Source organism: Gadus chalcogrammus, chromosome 15, assembly GCF_026213295.1.
Source record: "Gadus chalcogrammus isolate NIFS_2021 chromosome 15, NIFS_Gcha_1.0, whole genome shotgun sequence".
NCBI lineage: Eukaryota > Metazoa > Chordata > Actinopteri > Gadiformes > Gadidae > Gadus > Gadus chalcogrammus.
Window position 1 is genome coordinate 876,865 of NC_079426.1, and position 20,320 is coordinate 897,184.

The 20,320-nt window shown below is 46.7% G+C and overlaps 2 protein-coding genes across 4 annotated transcripts in view; one reads left to right on the forward strand and one right to left on the reverse strand.

The window, feature by feature from the left end:
• Positions 1-10: 10 nt before the first annotated feature.
• Positions 11-12,124, forward strand: mapk8a (mitogen-activated protein kinase 8a). Of its 3 annotated transcripts, none has more exons than XM_056608850.1 (12): positions 11-227; positions 3,522-3,688; positions 3,977-4,106; positions 4,202-4,260; positions 4,617-4,755; positions 6,528-6,693; positions 7,051-7,122; positions 8,410-8,592; positions 8,916-9,040; positions 9,166-9,229; positions 9,646-9,723; positions 10,163-12,124. In XM_056608850.1, the coding sequence occupies exons 2-12, from the start codon at positions 3,567-3,569 to the stop codon at positions 10,336-10,338; spliced, it is 1,314 nt and encodes a 437-aa protein (XP_056464825.1). In that variant the 5' UTR covers positions 11-227; positions 3,522-3,566; the 3' UTR covers positions 10,339-12,124. The 3 variants fall into 3 exon arrangements, with proteins under 3 accessions (XP_056464825.1, XP_056464824.1, XP_056464827.1); XM_056608849.1 differs by lacking the exon at positions 7,051-7,122 and adding an exon at positions 7,643-7,714 and having other exon boundaries at positions 13-227; XM_056608852.1 differs by lacking the exon at positions 7,051-7,122 and adding an exon at positions 7,643-7,714 and having other exon boundaries at positions 14-227; positions 10,158-10,261.
• Positions 12,125-12,291: 167 nt separating this feature from the next.
• The window catches only part of arhgap22 (Rho GTPase activating protein 22), an 11,341-nt gene continuing 3,312 nt past the window's right edge, over positions 12,292-20,320 (reverse strand). The window contains exons 3-11 of the mRNA XM_056608848.1: positions 18,504-18,700; positions 17,672-17,759; positions 16,526-16,654; positions 16,138-16,348; positions 15,898-16,030; positions 15,746-15,819; positions 15,150-15,271; positions 13,950-15,015; positions 12,292-13,859 (exon numbers count right to left, since the gene is read on the reverse strand). Of these exons, the coding sequence (XP_056464823.1) occupies positions 13,640-13,859; positions 13,950-15,015; positions 15,150-15,271; positions 15,746-15,819; positions 15,898-16,030; positions 16,138-16,348; positions 16,526-16,654; positions 17,672-17,759; positions 18,504-18,700 (2,240 nt within the window). The 3' untranslated portion in view covers positions 12,292-13,639. The remainder of the gene's footprint in view (positions 13,860-13,949; positions 15,016-15,149; positions 15,272-15,745; positions 15,820-15,897; positions 16,031-16,137; positions 16,349-16,525; positions 16,655-17,671; positions 17,760-18,503; positions 18,701-20,320) is intronic.

Genomic DNA, 20,320 nt, shown 5'->3' on the forward strand with positions numbered 1-20,320 from the left:
CGCTGCTGATGACGTAGAAGGGTACGCATGCCCTCTGCAGACAGCGCGTACGGCCTGCTGTCAGGCAATGGAAACGTAGCCACTTGAATCTAGTGAGGTCATGTTTTCGAGCCCAACAACGGACTAAAAATATATTTGCAGACGTTAAGCCAATTTATTTGCTTGAAATAAGATAGCGGTGATTAATCGAACCGTGGAGAAAGCAGTGCTTACATTTGACGACAGAGGTAAGATCCAGATCGCTGCCTCTTGGACATGCATTGTTTCGTGGTGGGGGAGGGTCGTGTGTGCATGCTACCTTTCCATGCATTTGTTGTCTAGTAGGGTGTTAGCGTTACAGCCTTTATAAAATATGTTCATTTCACGACCAATAAACGTTGTAGTGAGTTAATATCACGACGTGTGTGTGTCGTGGGACAATTGTCGGCGTATGGGTTTTGGCAGGCCATAATGTAGCCTAAAATCGATGGGAATTGGCTAACTTCATAATATCATAGCTGCCTTTCATTAACATACATCTCCGAATCGTTGAACTGGAATAGGTGTCGACATTCAGGCACTATATTGTGTTATGAAGCTGCGATTATATACATATAAATAATAAAAAAATATTTTTTTCGTCCATTACGTGTGTTTATCGGAAAGGGTCGTGCAGCCAAGGTTAAGGCATTCGCACAGAATGTTAGGTCGGTATTGATCCCCCCCCCCCCCAGCAATGTTGGTCCATCAGGGCTGTTGGAGATGTACAACTGCACTGCTAATACTTTGATTTCCATGTCGGCCGTGATAATTATCATCGACCATAAAGATGGGGAGACTGATATCCTTATTTCGCTGTGTGGAAATATTTTGAATTCCAGAGTCGAAGTCTATGCAGGTCGATCAAATAACAAGGGGATTTCATAGGCCTCTAGGATCAAGTAATTCATGCGATTACACACGGCATGTTTTCATATCGGATGTTGGAACAACACACGACATGTTTATCAGTAATATAGGGTTAATGACTACACATGATCATTATCATCATGCCTTAATAAGTGCGCTGTGAGCATAATTTTGTAAACCCATGATTAGGCCTAGCAAGCCGGTGTTGACACTGCATAGAGGGGCCCTCCTGTTCGCTTTTTCTGCTCCTGATGAATACAACAATATTTAGATTTATCACAGCAGGCCCTGTTCTGTATTTATTACCCCCGCCTCCCTCCTCACGTTGTATTGACAAGATCCAGACATTTCACTTGCACTTACTCTGCCTTTGCTGCGTTGGTAAGCAACTACTGGGCTTTTTCCAATACCGGTAATTAGTTGAGAGAATTCTGTTTATGCAGCAGAATATTCAACTGACCACAACGCATGTTCTGCAGCTGTGGTTGTATGGAGAAAAGGCAATAGGGGTCTTTAATGAACTATAGTGTAAGTTATAAGAAGGCCATCCAAACATTATATCCGCCTCAAACATTATCATGAATATTATTACATTATTGGACAATGCTTAAAGGGACACTGTTTAGGAATTCTCCCATCTTGTGGTAAAATAGTATTTTGCATTGAAAGCTTTTTGAATTTGCCGGTCACGTTGCCTTTTTAATGCCCATTTTCGCTTTTTTGGCGACGAGGATTCCTTCTCCTGTGGCGCGGCATAAGTATGATCTTGCATTATGAACGAAAGTGCAGGCTTTTAAATTTGACGGGGCAGTGCCAAACTTGTCTCACTGAGCTCCTTCTACGTTTCACACTGGCTCTGAGCGAAAACCCGTTAAGCCGTAGCTAGTACCATGTAGTACTAAATGTCCCTCTCGGACGTTATAGTTTTTCATAGTCCGGAAGGACATTGAAGCCTTCTTAGGACTGTATTGCCATTCAATGTCAATACAGATAAGAAATACTTCGCTCAGGAGGATAAATCAGATTATTTGCAGAGGCAATGTTACACCAATGAGGACATATGAGGACGCTACACTGTGTCCCTTTAAGGGGACACTGTGTAGTGTCCTCTATAAAGGCTATGGACAGTGTCCCTTTAAAAGGACACTGTGTTACCCTTTAAAAGGACACTGTGTAACCCTTTAAAAGGACACTGTGTAACCCTTTAAGGGACACTGTAACGTTTTAAGTATTGTATTATCTAAAAATCAACGTCTGCATTTATAAATATGTCCTCATTGGTTTAAGATGCAATAACTAAACAATTCAAAATGTACTCCCAAAAGTAGTCACAATCCAACCTATTTACCTTCATTCGCCACTAAACAATAAGCTGTGTTGGTGATGGATTGGTAAAGGCGCGTGACATTGATGTGCGATGTTACGTGATGTCCGAAGCTGACAAATGTTCACCCTGGCTGTTACCTTCATCATATGGCCCTTGTCTTGGGTTTTGTAGGGCTGCTGGCTTATGGTCATCTTATGTTGCTTGGAGGAATGTTAAAAGCTTTTATAAAGTAAAAGGAGGAGGCAAGAACATTTTCCCCCACTCATGGTCGCAGAGCATAGCAAAGGATGGGAGTGCTTGCCAATGTTCGTTCCCTCGTCAATTTGTCTCTAATTGTGCTTTAGTCGTGCTTCTTTCCCAACACCTGGTGATCCCCTAGGGGTGGCAGCACCAGGGCAATTAAAAGAGCATCTTTCGCAGGGTGCCCTGTGTGCCAGACCCCCCTTCCCGCCCTCCCACCCTTGTGTCACCTGACCCAGTTAGCATGTGGCTGTGGAGGACCTGCTCCAGGGGGAACTGGCCAGCCCGTCCGGGCCACGGTCCAAACCTCCCAAACACTCGGGCATTAGGCCTCCTCATCCTCCCTGGCTTTGGTTTCCATCGTGTGGCCGAGGCATTCTGCGAGTCGCCTTTCATATGATGAATTGGAACCTCAACCCCCACCACCTTCTCCAACCACACGCGCATACACACACGTATAACCACGCACACACCCCCCCCCCCCTGCCTCCAGCCCGGCGGGGCCTGGCGTCCAGGCGTCCCACTGCAGATAGACCCCCAGAGGGGGACCTGTTGCTCGGCTCGGAGCCATGTGATGTTATGTTCAAATGTTTGGCCGCTCCACTCAGCAGATAGTGATATACATCACCCGGGGGGGGGGCTCTAGACCCCCACCATCTGACCTCTGAGGCTGTGATGACGGCAGTGAAAGCTGGACTCATGATGTAATGTCACGCAGAAAATTGCGATCTGCAATGTGATTGTTGTTTAGTTGTTTTCGTTTCTTAGCCTCATAATGAATGTTCTGAGACAAACCCCCTTTTAAGGCAGATGTATGTACAATAGATACAACTGTTTTAGATGTATGTTCAGTCTGAGTCTGTATGTTTTAAATAATCGTTCATTTTCTACCGCACAAAGTGGCATGTGATGCGTGGGCATATTTATCACTTTGTATATTTTATTAAAATGTAGTCTTCAGCTAAAAATATTGCGATATCTCATTCATACGATCATTGGCACAGCCTTGCCAACGTCTTATTTATTTATTTTGTGTTTCTCCCCCACCCCCTTCTTTTTCACACAGAGGAATCTTTTGGATGCACAGAAAGCATTAATAGAAGATTTCACCATGAACAAAAACAAGAGAGAAAAAGAGTTCTACAGCATAGATGTTGGGGATTCAACGTTTACAGTTCTGAGGCGGTATCAGAACCTCCGACCGATCGGGTCTGGAGCGCAGGGTATCGTGTGGTATGTGTTCCCTCTCCTCCTACTCATCTATGTATCTGGAGGTTGTGTACTGTATGGGAGTGAAGCCATATAAATATTTTAGCATCAAGTATAGTATGTCTTGCCTTGCTTAGTGCAGATGTTTTCTTGGGCCTTGACGTTTTTCTGTTGTAGTTTCATTTGGGATTTTGGATTATCTTCTTCAAGTCGAAAATACCATGCTGAAACAACAAAACCTCTGCTTAGTTCCCTTTTGTGCGTGCCTCTTTCTGTGTGCATTGTGTGATTCTTGGTCGCTCTGCTCTGCAGCTCTGCATACGATCAAAACCTTGAACGAAATGTTGCCATCAAGAAGCTGAGCCGGCCCTTCCAGAACCAGACGCACGCCAAGCGCGCCTACAGAGAACTAGTTCTAATGAAATGTGTCAATCACAAAAATGTAAGGGGAGAAAGATGATTTTATGGATGAATAATTCAGTCATTGTACTTCATGATGACCCAGTTACCCTGATGCACGTTTTCCTCTCTCTATAGATCATCGGTTTATTACATGTATTCACTCCACAAAAAACATTAGAAGACTTCCAAGATGTGTAAGTAGCCATATACTGCATATGTTTAGTGAATGTTGACATCTGTGCTCATCCATATGTATATAATATGTTATATATAAACGTTAAAGTGATGTATATTTTAAAGGACATCCATGAGAATCTCACAGGGCATCGTAGGCTTAAATCCAGTAGAATAACCTTTAGGATGGGGTGGAAATAGCCCTCCCCCCTGTGTGTGTGTGGGGGGGGGGTTGCGCTTGCGTGTATGTGTGTGTGTGGTCACACATGCACTGTTGTTTCCGTGCCCCTCTATGTGTACCGTATGTCCTTAGTTTTGTCCCAGATCTATCTGCACATGGCTCGGACACCATTTTGAGTGCGCCCTGTGCCTCCAGGTACTTGGTGATGGAGCTGATGGATGCCAACCTGTGCCAGGTGATCCAGATGGAGCTGGACCACGAGAGGCTGTCCTACCTGCTCTACCAGATGTTGTGTGGCATCAAGCACCTGCACGCCGCGGGCATCATTCACAGGGTACCCCTTTACCTTCAGGGTACCCCTTTACCTTCAGGCTCTGACGGGCATTAGGATCATACTCTGGTTTCCCTTTACCTTCAGGCTCTGACGGGCATTAGGATCATACTCTGGGTGCCCCTTTACCTTCAGGCTCCCCCTTTACCTTCACACTCTGACTGGCATTAGGATCATACTCTGGGTACCCCTTTACCTTCAGGGTCCCCCTTTACCTTTAGGTTAACCCTTTACCTTCAGGCTCTGACGGGCATTAGGATCATACTCTGGGTGCCCCTTTACCTTCAGGGTACCCCTTTACCTTCAGGCTCTGACGGGCATTAGGATCATACTCTGGGTACCCCTTTACCTTCAGGGTACCCCTTTACCTTCAGGCTCTGACGGGCATTAGGATCATACTCTGGGTACCCCTTTACCTTCAGGGTAACCCTTTACCTTCAGGCTCTGAAGGGCATTAGGATCATACTCTGGGTTCTGAGATGGATAAGTCCTTTGCTGGCAGAAGGGAGATCGGTCAAGGTGTTTGATCCCTCTGTCACTTGTGTCAAAGTGCCAGCTAGCGTGTCAACAGTAACATAGCTCTGTACTATCGTATAGGCACTAGGACGGCCCATGTGTGAGCAGCAGTACCTACTTGGTGATGAAATAAAAAAAATGATGCGTCTTTTTTTGATAATAATATTTGAAATGAGGTTAGCAGCAGCAGAAGGGCTTCATGATTAAACTAGATTAACTGTCGGTTCCCGGAGCCATTCTGCAGCCTCTCTGAGCGTCCATCTGCACAGAGGATCTGAGTGTCAGAGCCGTGTCAGAGGTGTTCGTACCGGGCTCGCTGGGCGGAGGGCTGCTCACGGAATGGGAAAACAGAAATACCAGCAGGCATCCACCATTTAAACATGGTCCACCATTTTAATTCTTTATTCATTGTTTACATAAAAACAGTTCATATACTAACGGTCAAATTACAAATATTTGCTTTAAGGGCACCTCTGAAAACTGTGAGTTTTGTTCATCAGTATTTGTACGATATAATTACGTATTGTATGATCCTAGCATTAACTACCAAACACCATTTCTGACGCCTTGGAAGAGCTGTGCACACTGCACAGTTGTGGCCAGTTGATAGATAGACAGACATAGGAAGGAAAGAGTCTTCACATGCAAGTAGCTTGGCCCATTGTGTGTGTGTGTACATAATATATACTCAAGGTGTTTTAGCTGAGGCAGGCACAACTGCAAAATGACCCCACAGCAAAAGAAAAAAAGAATGCCGGAAATTCTCCTTCAGAAAACGTGCTGGAACTTATTGACGTATCGAGCTCTGTTTCACCATAAAGTAATTTAAAACCCCCAGGAAAAACAGCGGTGACAGAACGGACTGCATCAAACGGGAGGCGGTGGACCTCGCTCCGACGAGATCGTCGTATTAGTATGTCTAGCATTCGGGGTCGATGTTTGTAGAGCTCAAACACCGAGACTTGAGCGAGGACTCTCACATTGGTGCGGCCGCAAACTGCATCAAATCAGTATGCATGTCATTACACCGGCCTCCCACACAAAGAATAACAAGATGGCAGACAGCAAGCCGATAGGAAGTATAAGTATTGTTACACTGTACTTCTTATTGGCTGGCTGTCAGCTATCTTCCTATATTTGTCAAACAACCTCCTATTTATTTACTATCCTAAATAAATCCAGCCACCTCTACCCAGAATGCTAATGGGCTCATGGAAGGTACTCAGTATTTTCCACCTCGTTGTGTGTGTTTTCTCTAGGATCTGAAGCCCAGCAACATCGTGGTGAAGTCCGACTGCACTCTGAAGATCCTGGACTTCGGTCTGGCCCGGACCGCCGCCACGGGCCTCCTGATGACCCCGTACGTGGTCACGCGCTACTACAGGGCGCCGGAGGTCATCCTGGGCATGGGCTACCAGGCCAACGGTCAGTATCTCCCCCTCCCTCCCAGCGCATGAAGGGGGCTCTACCTCCCTACATCCCCCTAACCTGGATGAGTCCACGGGGCTTTGATTACGAATAACACCGGCCTACTTTCCCCCTCTCTGATTAAAACTCTGTGTCTCGTTCTCGACTGTTTCCTCTAACACTGCACACACTCAATCAGCTGCTGCGCGCTCGCTGCGCCTGTGAACCAATGGGTGTTGTCGGGATATCGTTTTATGTAATTAAGTGTTGGTTTTATTTATAGAGCTTACGTTCCCCACTAATGCTAAGTAGCGCTTCCTAACCCGCTGCTGTGGCTCTCTCGTTTCCCGGGCTCGCCGCGTTCCACCCGTCTAGTGGACATATGGTCTGTGGGCTGCATTCTGGCAGAAATGGTCCGCCATAAAATCCTCTTCCCGGGAAGGGACTGTATCCTTGCGCCTTTTTATTTTAAAGATAATTATCTTCCTAGAGAATCTTGACGCCGTTAACGTTCTCCTGGGTCTTTGTGGCCCCTGTGCCACTCTGCTGCGCCGCATAGTCTTGCCTGTTCTTTCCTTTTAGATGGCGGTCGATGCTTGGCACCAACACTATATTACTTGGCAGGCTTGTGGCGTTTGTCATTAACCAGGCCGATATCATTACTCACGTCAGGGCCCGTTGCAGGTCAGGCTCGTCGCCGTCGCGCTGCGCCTCCAGACGAACCCTGGTTCCGTTACTTTCTGTTTTTACCGCTGTGGCGTTCCCACTCCCACTCACTCATCCTCGGCTGATTTCCTTTGATTCATTCATATTTGTTTTGCATGGCGTCCATTGTCCCTCATTGCCGTAATTTCCTCTTGTGTCCGTCTTATTTTGTGTTTTCTTTATTTTTTTCTTCCTTTGCCGTCATCATCTGCATGTTGCATGCCCCCCCCCCCTCCCCCGTCATCCCTCCTCTGGGCGGCAGTGGATGTGTGGTCAGTGGGCTGCATAGTGGCCGAGATGATCCGGGGTAGCGTCCTGTTCCCCGGCTCTGACCGTATCCTTCCCCGGCAGCGCGTGTCACTTCCTGTTTGAAGTGAGCCCACGCACCATCTCGCCTCCCTCTGTTATGAAGCTCCGGTTTGGTCCCAGTCCCATAAGAACCTCCCATACGTCATACCTCCCATACCTCCCATACCTCCCATACCTCCCATACCTCCCATTCCATACCATCCCATTCCATCATTTTGCCCTTTTTACACTCATCCTACATAGCTATCAGCTAGCCTAGCTCTCCTCAAGTCAACCCTTAACACTCATCCTACATAGCTGTTAGCTAGCCTAGCTCTCCTCAAGTCAACCGTGAGCACTCATCCTACATAGCTGTTAGCTAGCCTAGCTCTCCTCAAGTCAACCGTTAGCATTCATCCTATATAGGTGTCAGCTAGCCTAGCTTTCCTCAAGCCAACCGTTAACACTCATCCTACATAGCTGTCAGCTAGCCTAGCTCTCCTCAAGTCAACCTGTTTTTTAACACAACAATTATTATGCTGAATGTAAATAAATGTGTGCTTACAATCGAGTCATGCTTTAGTCGAGTAATCGATGGCTAATTGATTTGTTTATGCAAAAACACACATTCCAGATTATGCGGGTATGTTTGACGCCGGGTGTGGTAGTTTCTGTGGGCGGGGCCTGCAGAAGGGTACAAAGGGGCCCTAGTGTGCTTTCCTCAACGCTGGAACCCTCCAGACATTGACCAGTGGAACAAGGTGATCGAGCAGCTAGGCACCCCCACCCAGGAGTTCCTGATGAAGCTGAACCAGTCGGTCAGGACCTACGTGGAGAACCGACCCCGCTACGCCGGCTACAGCTTTGAGAAGCTGTTCCCCGACGTGCTCTTCCCGGCCGACTCAGAACACAACAAACTCAAAGGTGACAGACGCGCTATTGAGTTTAAAAATCGGTTTCTGTGGGCATATCACACCTAAAGATTTATAATAATTAACTATTATTAGTTATAATTTAACGATGGTTATCCATAACTGATTGGGTGGAATAAGGGGTCCATATTATGGGACGGTATAATGTATCATAGGGGTGGTTCCCAATTTGATCCTACTTACAGGCATTTATGAGCAATGTAATCCCTTCCCGTTCCTTGATGATAAGAATCTGTATTCACTCGCTTTGAATACAATTGTCTCATAAATGATTAAATGGTAATAACATCCGTTTTGTACCTCTTGTCCTTGCAGCGAGCCAAGCCAGGGATCTGTTGTCCAAAATGTTAGTTATCGACGCCTCCAAGCGCATCTCTGTAGACGAAGCCCTGAAGCACCCCTACATTAACGTTTGGTATGATCCGGCTGAGGTGGAGGCGGTGAGTGGACCACAGACCTCGGAGCGTTCTTAAAGCGCCTCTTGAGTTCATGTCACTGCCTAATTCAAATGCATTGGAAGGAATTGTCGCCAATGTATTTTCCTTCCGCTTCATTCTGTCTCCAGCCCCCTCCAAAGTTCACCGACAAGCAGTTGGAGGAGAGAGAGCACACGGTGGACGAGTGGAAAGGTGAGACGACACGCCTGAAAAAACACTCCGTACCGTGGCTTCACTTGCACTCTCCCTGTCCCAGGTCAGGCCTCAGCGCAGTGATCCCCGCGCCACAGTGGGGCTCAGCCTCCCAGCAGATCAGGGGCTGAGCGTGTGTGTAAATATCTGCATGGTGAGCTCACCCCCCGCCATGGGGCAGGTGATAACGACCGTCCCCCCGTGTCTGTGGGGCCACACCAGCCAACGGTACCCCGAATTAGAAACCCAGGGATTCCCTGGACTCCACGCGATCCCCAGCTTTGAGGATCTAATCCTCTTCTGTCCTGACGTCATCGTTCCACCGTTGACGCCTTTCACCGTGGTACCGCTTCACCCGTACATATTCATGCTCACAGCCCGCAAACCCTGTCCCTTGTTCCTCCCTCTGCTTTCAGATCTGATTTATAAGGAGGTTTACGATTGGGAGGAGTGCACCAAAAACGGGGTGATCCGAGGCCAACCCCCACCTTTAGGTGAGTCATCCCTGGGAACGCGGAGAACAGAGAAGGCTGTTGCGTGGTGCCCCTCACACCTGATCCTAATGTATCGGGATCCCAGCTGGGATGATACATCAGACCATGGTAACGGGGGAAATGATGTCAGCAGCAGTAGCGTTCAGACCGTCGGTGACGTTGAGGTAATGTCTGCAGAGGTGGCACACTGCCTCACACAGGGAGCAAACCGATGTTTATTACAGGATGACGAGAGGTAGGACCAGCAGCCGCTTCTGACCGGGCTCTATGTAGCCCGGATATTGATATATGATCATGTTTATTAGGAAATAGCCAATAGTGACGTCCCTCCTTTGAGGGGCCCTGGCATGGCATACTGCAGCAGCGCGTTGGTGAAGGAAGGCCCGTGAAGGCACTACAGGTGTATCAGGTGTGTTCCCTTGTTTTTCTCGCAGCACAGGTGCAGCAGTGATTGACAGCTCCCCACAGCCCGCCTCCTCCTCTTCCTCAGCCAATGACGTCTCGTCCATGTCCACGGACCCCAGTGACCCCAGCAGTGACCCTACCATGACCTCTGACACAGAGAGCAGCCTGGACAGCCATACCTCCCTAGGAGCTCTGGGCTGCTGTAGATAACAATGAAACACACACACACACACACACACACACACAGGTGTGCACACGCACACATACACATGTACACACACATGCAGTAAGGTACAAAATATCTGGAGTCCACTACCAAACTGGTTATCAAATATTGGGGCAGTGAAAGGCAAGCGTCAGTTAAAATAAATGCAAAATGTACAGCATTACAGATAATATCTGGTGATGTTGCAGCATATTTCCAATTTCCCTTTCAAATAAAAATATTTGAGAGATATTTAAATACATTAGATGCATGTTTACAACTTTTTCTTGCTGGAAAATAATCTGATTTGAAGACACTAGAGCGGCATGTCTGCAGAATACAGCGGTTCCTTTCTGTGCTATATGTGTCGTTTAAATCATGCCTGTATCCAAACTCCGGAGAAGGTGAAACATTCCCAAACCCTGAACATTTGCTCCATCTTGTTTGAGTCAAAAGCTTTCCGATTGTAATCGCAAAGTAAAAAATTTCCATGGGGATAATTGCTACTTTACCTCCGAGGGAGTGGGTTACCTAATGTTTAATGAATGTACATTTACTAAATGGGATTTGAAACTCTGCATTTTATTCAAATTCTCATCCTTCTCGCTTTGTTTCTCTTTACTTTGTGTTGTACTGCTGAATAAGAAACCCTTTTAAAGCCACACTAATTGACCTCTGGCCACTAAAAGGCAGTCAGTACTCTCCAACCCATCGTGAACTAACATGAAGCTCCAGAACAACACGTGAGTCCGCTGCATCATGGCTGCCATGAGAACCCACTAGGGCTGCAGCTGTGATGATGACTCGGTTGTTGGTAGTGGACCCAGATATTCGAATCTCGCTGTAAACACTAACGATAAAAGAAACCACCAATACACTAGTGTGATGGGACAGGCTTTTGGCCAATAAAACCTCTTGTTAGCTTTTAGAGATATACTTTTGATTTACAGATAGTTTTTATTTCCCTGTCCCCCCATACTGCTGTAAATGATTGTTGTTTGAAATTATTTTTTTGCTGCGAAGAATTGAAGTATGTTTTGATGTGACTTTGTGATGTATGTTATGGAAGGGAGGTTTTTAACTATACTGGAAACATTGCTGTTTTTAAGCTACTGATGTACAGAAGATTGCCGTTTAACCGTTAGCTTCTAAAGATGAATCATGTTTAATATATTTTTTGAATTGTTAGTTTAGCATTTTTTTTTATTGTTTTTAGGGACTGAATGAATATGATACAACTGGTCCACTCAGAAGGCCACGCCTGGCACCGGTCTCACTGCAAATTTAGCTATTTTCTTTGCATTTCTTGTAGAAAGTATATTTCTGTCCTTCCAGACTGACTTTTTTCATTGGCTGTTATTATTTTGATCTCCACCTCCCAGATCAAATGATTGGTGTCCTTGGCCAGAGGCAAACTTTATAGATCCCTGCTTTTTATCCAGGTTCCTTATTGATTATCTAGATGTGGGGTAGATGGAGCCAGTGTTTCTGTTGGACGAGGACGAACAGGGTGAATGTAGAAGACACAGAGTATCGGGCTGCTGGTACTGGAGGCTTGGGTCTAAATGGTCAGTTTACTGTCATGGCAGGTTTCTACGTTTTTCTGTCAGTTAATTTGTTAAATATGTTTATATTTTATTTGATTTAAGTGGCCTTACTCCAGTCAGTGGTTTTCTGAGAATGCCCTCCCTCTGTGGTGTGTCTTTGGAAGTTCTACCTCACACACACACACACACACACACACACACACACACACACACACACACACACACACACACACACACACACACACACACACACACACACACACACTAATAATAATTCACCCTCAGTTCATGCTTCAAAAGGCACACACATGACAACATACACACGTCATCTGAAAAGATAGTGAAAACATTATTTTTCTTAATTTGTGTATTTATTTATTTATTAATTTATTTGAAGGTAGGGGGGTGGCTGTATGTAATGCACATTTAATTCAAAAGTACTGTTTATATGCATTTTTTTTTAGTTTCATTGTTTTCTGTGCAATATGATTTATATAATAGTATAGATCGTAGGTGATAAACTGTATATTTTACGGTAAATGTATATGTTTTCTGATAGTCAGAAAACCCTTTGCTACCTGCCATGATTACCTTTTGGATGTATTTGATGGCTTGAATTCAAACCCACTCTATTGCCCTCATCATGGCTGGACAGTTTCCCATAGCAACCAGCACCCAGAATGCATTTGGAGAATTGTGACGCATGGCTGACATTTTCTGGACCGAATCTGAATGGTTGAGTGTGGCTTTCTCTCATCATTTTGCTTTTAATCCATTGCCTCCAAAAAGAAAGTAAATTGGACGTATACCAGTGTTCCTAAAGTTTTCTTTGAGCAGATTACATTTGGCTTAAATTTTAAGGCTTTGAGAACTTTTGAAAAGCAGTGTTGTTTCCCAGAATAAACTAAATGGGAATACATTTCTCATGTCCCCCTGTTGGAAAGGGACTGGTGTTGCATATATCGGTTTTCAAGTAAATTCGTTCAAGTTAAAGAAGAATCGTTAGTTTCGAATAACAGCTGTTTGGCAAATCTTTTGGTGTATCATTGGCTTTTCTGGTCTGTATGTCAGTTGTACAGATTATGTAGGGAATCCAATCCAGTGGCAAACACTAATCCTCACATAATAAAAAGCCATTCAGACATTCAGGACTACTAGGATTCAAATCTTTTAACTAGATAACATATAAAATGTAAAATTTGACTGTAAACAGTTGTTTTGTTTTAGTGTTTTCTGATAAGGCCAGTTGTGTACATTTTGATCTTAAATTGCCTCACTATCAGACCGAGTGTAAACATCCGAAAAGGAAACTTTGAACCACCTGCGAATAAAAACATTGAATTTTAATCTCTTATAGCGTATTGTTTTTATTATTGTTGCATTATTAAAATGTGAAAATGAGTAGGGATTTGAACTCGACACATATCTGCAATTCAGATCTGTCCTATATCTATCGTAAGACATGTTCTTGGCTGAACTTAGTGATTCAAGATGTTGACCAGTTATGGAATGGTTAATTTTTTTAACATAAAAGCCATTTGGTCCAGATGGGTTCTAGTTTGGCACCAGCTATGGCCAGGGTTTTCAGCTGCATCTGCAAAGAGGGATACAAGTAGCAGTAGTAGTAGTAGTAGTAGTATTAGTAGTACTGAGGGTGTTTGGTCTTAAGATCTTTGGGCCTTGCCACCCTTACCAAGGAATGAACCACCCCAGTCCAACCCAATTGGCCAGATAAAGATTGAAGGCAGAGGTTTCTTTTCTAGCTAGTCCGAGCAGTTCCAGTGGTTAGGTCCCCTAGAGTCTGGAAGAAGTCCTCCATTTCCTTCTGGAGAAGAACGTTCCGGCTCTCGGCATCCTGATGGGCCCGCTCCGAGTTCCTGAGCCGGATCTCCAGCATGTGAAGCTTCTTCTTCTCTTGGTCCAGTTCCTCCTCCAGGCTTCCCACCTGGCATTGGTATCTGGAGCAGGACTCCTCCAGCCTCGCAGAGACACAGGGGAGAGAGTTAGCATACGCAGTGCACAACAGCACTTTACATCAACGTGAGAAAGGTGGATAACCGCTTCAATACTTGCGAATGCAGCTTTCGTAGCTGATCTGCTGCATTTTCAGTTCTTGCTTTAGATTGGACAACAGCTTGGCCAGATCTTCGTCAGTGCCCAACCCTTTGCCGTCCTCCTTGACGTCCGCGTCCTCCCCCCCACCTCTGGTGATGTCCGCTCCGGGGTCCAGAGGGGTGCTGCTCTGCGTTACCATGTCTAAGGACTTCACAGGGACTGGCTTTGACCCCTGGTCCCCGTCTTCCGGATCTGTTAACGAGATCTCATAGGACGTCCAGATGGTCGAGGTGTCGGAAGGCAAGCTCAGACTGGACGGAGCGACGTTGTCGTAGGCGGAGAGTCTGTGGGATTGGCCCAGGGAGCGGTGGGCGAGGGGGGAGCTTGCTGGGGAATGCAAGGAGTCGCCCAGAGAGTTTTTCTGGGGGTCTTTAGGCGAGAGGGCGGTGTCCTTGAGGAAGAGGGGCGTGTCTTTAAGGGACAGAGTGGAGTCTTTCAGTCGTTCCCCAGAGGAGGACGTGCGCCTGTGAGCTCTCAAAGAGGAAAGGCCGTTCATCAGCCAGTTGCTCCCGCTGGCTGCGGACACGTCCCCCGCCGACCCCCCCATCTTCCCCCTCGGGGCTCCCGATCCAGCCCCCCCCGCCTTGAAGGAGGTTCTCCAGGGCGGCAGGGCCTTGGACTGCTTACTGGGGCTGACGGCCATGCCGTTCCCGGGCTTCCCGTCACTTTTAATACCGGCTCTCCCTTCCGTCTTCTCCGTGGGCTTCTCCTCCGGCTTTCCTTCCTCCCCGTCCTCCTGGGTCTGGGACGTTGATTCTGTCACGTGTTTGCCATCAACAGACAGAGTGGAGGATTCCTGGCTTTGGTCTTTCGAGGTGTTGGGGTCTAGTGCCAGAGTGGGGCTCGTTCTTGGGGTGTTGTTGCCCTGGGATACCCACTCCACTCTGCCGCGTGGCCCAGGGCTGGACTGTGTCTTTGTGGGAGCCTTGGGTTCCTGTTCAGCCTCTTTCTCCTCCCCTTGGTAGAGGCAGGCGTGTTCACTGATCAACACTGTCATCAGGTGCTGCACCTGAGAGCTTCCTGTACAGACACATTAACGAACAATCAGAGGAATACACTAAGATTTAAAACTTGGTCTTCATTCCCTTAAACCCAAAAGTGAAAATACGTTTCTGTCCTTGCAGCCATCTCTAATACACATCATGTCTCCGTACCCTCCATCATAGTCACTGCATCCTCCACTCGGGGTCGGAGGATGTTAGGTCCAAACACAGTCGCCAGGTTCTGAACACTCATCTTGTTTTCGTTGGAGTGGGATTGAACTTCATCCAGGAACCTGACCAGACAGAAACCAAACATTGTCTGAATGCAAGGAAAAATACCTCATTTACTGATCATTTCCCTGGTACTGAGTACACAAATTGCGATCGGAGCCATTGGCACAGTATATATCAGACTCCCTCCTAATGAATAGAGGGACTGAGTCATTTTGTTGGCATTGTGTGAGCTGGCTCGGTGGACCCAGCTGTCTTTCCTTCAGGAACAAATCGAAGATATTAATAGAGATGTGGGAGGAGGACAGCACATACAATCAATCTGGAGGGGCTCCAATGCAGCATGACATCAGTATGAACGCAGCATGTAGGTGTGAGGGAATATATGAACTGTTGGATAACGATGTGATGATGAGGAACAATATTTTCCCTTTATGAACTATTATTAAAGGTTTATTGATGTCATTACCTCTAGCATTATACATTGCTTCCTAAAAGAATAATGCGAATTAGTCATAACATCAACACTGTCTTACCTGCAGACATATTTGAGGAGGTTGTAATTCACCTGAGGCAGAGCTTTCACCTGCTTGCTAAGTTCCACGATGCCCTGAGATATGAGAAAAAGGTTAATTTTGATAAATGATCAATCCTAAATAATTTATTGGTGAATAAACTAGACTTTTACCAGCCCCCTATCCTTGTTAAGTAGCTGAGCACAAGACAGAAACTGGGTGTATTTAGAGAAGGGGATCACAGGCTCCGGAAGCTCGCGTATGTACAGCTTAAGCAGTGACGCCACCGTATGGACATCTGTGGTACTGTGGAGGAAATAAGAGCGCATCAGAGAGGATGTAATGAATTACCCAATACACTCAGATGGGCGCATAATGCCAATACGCGCTATAAGACCCATCATTCTCCTTGCCTGTCGAACTTTGGCTTCTCGCCGCGATCGAACGCATCCTGCAGCTCTCGCACGTGATTGGTGGGTCCCGGAGACCTGAACAACCCCTCCTCCTGCAAACCGCACTGACGTATCAAAGACACACACTGCTCCACCAACACTGGGACCAGTCGCTGGGGGTCGCACTGGCTCTCACACAGCATCGTCTCCTCCAGATGCTGACCGAAGACCCCTGGGGGGCCCACAAAAATGCACTCCAGTTCCTCAAACACACTCCAGTAAATCACTCAAGGTACCCATGCTCGTAAAAAGCATGTATTCTCAGTTTGCTAAATGCTCTTGTTTTGAATAGCTGCTCTATCAAATTAAATTGCGAATTTCGAGATAGGACGAGAGAATATTAGCTTACCACCCCCGAGCCGGGACCAGACGGCCCTGCGGATGCTTCTGACCCAGTCCTCCATGTCGCTTTGGGAGTTAGCCATTAGCATGAATGACTCGTGGCTAACGCCCGTTCGATCCTTTTCTCCCCCGTTTCCTTCAGGGAAGAAAAATAACATGGGATCGATGTTATGGAGAAAAGTATGTGAAAATCCGTAGGCTACCGCGGCTGATGATTGTAGTTAACAATTTAATTTAGAGCACCTTTCAAGCAATGGTGAGGAAATTCATAAGAGAAAAAAAGGAGTATTCATAAAATAAAGAATGTTTTAATATACATTCATGGTTTAATAACAGCATAGGTATCGGGTTTCCTCTCTCTCGGGTATAATTGCTTTGGATTTTGATGACCTTATTAGCTCCAGGACCCCTGCCAGGTTCAAACCAGCCATCAATCAGCCGCCTGCCCGCCCCCAGCTTTGATACCGCTCCTAGCATAGCTTTGAGCCCACTGATTTGAAAGTGCTGACCTGATCTTTAATAGTTTATTTTACAAGGCTAAGTTTCGACTCAAGTGTCTTCTGTGGGGTATAATTACACTCTTGAAAAACACCAGGGCGTGTGTTCCTCTGGTATATTTCTGTATTTCCTCTATTTTCATTCTGAAGCTGTTTGCTTTTTACCTTGCTGTGTACTTCAGAGCAGCTGAATTCGTAAGCACTGCACCGCGGTGGTGCAAACTGAGCAGTTGTGTGCGTGAGAAATGACCCAGAAAGTCCAGAACTCCCCGTGGACCGCAGCAACTGCACCAAGCTCTCATTCGTTCTCACTTTCCTCCTCTTCTGTTCCCCCTCGTTCTCTCTTCACTCCTGTTATTTCTCTCGCTCTCGTCCTCTGCGAGGGGACATATGCAGAATCTATGCTGCTGAAATGAACTTAAAAAACGCCTTATGCTCCATGAAAACCACCCCGCCTTTACAGGCACCCAGAGACGCAGTAAAAGGGTCGGAGTGTGTTGGTGTGTGTACCTGTTCTTCTAGGCAACGTGAGGGTAAAGGAGCCTCTGAAAGAATGTGTTGTCCTTCAGCGGTGGACGAATGTAATTATTCACTGTTTCACGATGCCCCGCTATTGGCAGATCAGTGTCCACTCCGCTGTTACTATGCCAACCCACCTGGAACGATCTCAAAGAGGTGTCGGCCAGGCTCGTCCTGATTCGCCGGCAGCTCGTTGACCTGACTGGCCTGCAGTGGAATGCAGCCCTGGAGGTCAGAGAGGAGGAAGAGGAAGGAGGAGGTTGAGGGGACGAGCAACCTTCACTAAAGCAGAACACACTAGTGCGGATGTAGAGCCACAAAGGGTCCCGCCCGCTCATCAATTACTGGTTCTGGATCAGGACATGTGGTGCATGTAAACCATTATGGATTCCCGGGGTCTGCTGCTGCTGCGGCTGCTGCTGTCTGGGCAGCGGCCCAAAGACCGGAGCCCCGAGATGATGGAGGGAGGAGGAGGTGACTCAGGGAAACATCTCTCGCTCATCTATTTACCCTAACGCCCCAACAGCTTCCCCTGTCCACTTTGGTTTCCGTCCCCATCCCTTTCCCCAGGGTGGGAATAGGGTGGTGGTGGTGGTGGTGGGGGGGGGGAGAGATTAAGGCTTCTCGTATTCTCTCCATTCAGAATACAAATTAAGAGAAATTAGGTTTATTTAATATTCCACTGAGAATATCTGTCTTTAGTCCCAAAGGCACAATATGAATGCTGCAAAACTACAAAGCAGTTATGGGAGGAATTGTGAGCCATTTTAGCCTTTATCTTCTATTATTATGTGTTTATAATAGTACATATTTTGAAAGATGATACTCTTTTTCACAAACTAAATGAAGAGGGTAGCAGGATGGCAGCAGGTCCTGTCGCGGGCTCAGCCGTACAACAGAACCCTGAGGTGGTAACGAGACCAGGGGACACATGCTAGACAGCGCTAGTTGTATATCTGTGTGCTTCACCTGGGCCTTGGCCTCCTCCTGGTCCTTATAGAAGTAGAGAGCTTCAGGCCTCAGCACGAACCAGCGTAGCTGCCAGTTCTTCATGATGCTCCTCTGTCTCTTCAGCCAGCCGGCCTTCAGCGCCCTCTCCTGGTCTAGAGGAGAACAGGGCCTGGACAGCCGAGACAGCTCCCCCAGAACCATGCTCTTGGACCGGGCTGGATGGATACACACACACACACACACACACACACACACACACACACACACACACACACACGCCCCGATCACACACACATACACAGACAAGGAAAATACAATGCAATCTTGTGGGTGCATGCATTGTCAGCATGGATGTTCCCAGTGGGAATCAGACCCCTCACCATGGAAGTGTTAATGCCATGCTCACCTGTAAATACACAGCCCAGGACAAAGAAACCAAGAGAGAGCGAGAGGGAGGAAGAGGGAGAGAGGGAGAGAGAGAGAGAGAGAGAGAGAGACAGAGTGAGAGAGAAAGATAGAGAGAGAGAGAGGGAGAGAGGTATAGTAGGAATAGAACGATACATTAACAAATTAAACATGCATCTATACATTCAAAATAAACACGTAGACAATAGACATACACACGCTCTAAGGAGACACCTATATAGGGTGGCTCATAGCCGCACACACTCCTATACATCTTATATCGAGTCATGGGGAACAGCGCAGGGGGGATTTGCTTGCTGCATTGTTTTACACAATAGATCCTTATGGCTCGGATCAGGTTCTTTTATTCCATCGGAGCGTATCCATCATACAGGCCGTGATTAAAAGCATGGATTTTGCATTAGTATGCCTGGGACAAAATGTCTGAGCAGACCCGGTGACAGCATAAGGATCCCCAGAGAGTTAGGGCGGGGAGATAGAGAGACAGAGAGACCTGAGAGAGAGCGGGAGGAAAGAGAGAGCGAGAGAGAGATAGGAAGAGATTGGAAGAGGGAAAGTGGTGAGAGAGAGAGGGAAAGGGAAGAGTGAGGGAGCAGGAGCGAGAGGTATATAGAGAGAAAGAGGACGGTTAGAGAGAGGGAGAGGGAGAGGGGGGGAGAGGAGAGAAATCAATGCTTTTTTCTCCCTTGTTAATTGCGTCTCCCTTTCTGCTGAGGACAGCAGGGAATGTATTGGAGAGGAGCCTTGGCATGTCCTTCTTTATAATGTCTCTCTCTCTCTCTCTCTCTCTCTCTCCCCCTCCTGTTTCCTCTCTCCCTCACTTATCAGCTCTTTCTCTAATCCGCTCATTTTATTCTCTCTCCCAGACCCCACCTCCCAGCCCTCCGTCCCTGCCCGCCTGCAGAGTCATGATTGCTGGGAAGAAGAGCAGAGCGAGCACTGTGCTCATTAACCGTGACAGTTACTGTATGCAGAGAGAGAGAGAGGGAGAGAGAGGGAGAGAGAGAGAGAGAGAGAGAGAGAGAGAGAGAGAGAGAGAGAGAGAGAGAGAGAGAGTGAGAGAGAGAGAGAGTGAGAGAGAGCAGAAACACTCTAGCAGGATGCTGTTCATGCAGATGGACAAATATTACAGTCAAGATGGGAATCACAGGAGGCAGCCTACTCCTGGCCAGGCACTTGCCTATTTGAACTACTAAACCAGTTTTACCAGCTTCTGTTATGCCGCCCCTTGGTTTGGTATTAATTCATTAGCTGCTGTAAAGATCGATCTACTAATAGTAATACTCCCATACTCCCCCACCCTTCAATCAACTCAGGTCTGTAATTAGCATGGGTTGGTCGCTTTTAATGACTCGATACCAATGCATTAAATTATAATAATACATAGTATAAAGTATATAAAGTATTAA

Bases quoted from the DNA above. Each gene is read 5' to 3' on its own strand.
- mapk8a (XM_056608850.1), top strand. From the start codon at position 3,567: ATGAACAAAAACAAGAGAGAAAAAGAGTTCTACAGCATAGATGTTGGG. The intron at 3,689-3,976 runs GTATGTGTTCCC...TCTGCTCTGCAG, and splicing joins GGAGCGCAGGGTATCGTGTG to CTCTGCATACGATCAAAACC. The intron at 4,107-4,201 runs GTAAGGGGAGAA...CTCTCTCTATAG, and splicing joins AATGTGTCAATCACAAAAAT to ATCATCGGTTTATTACATGT.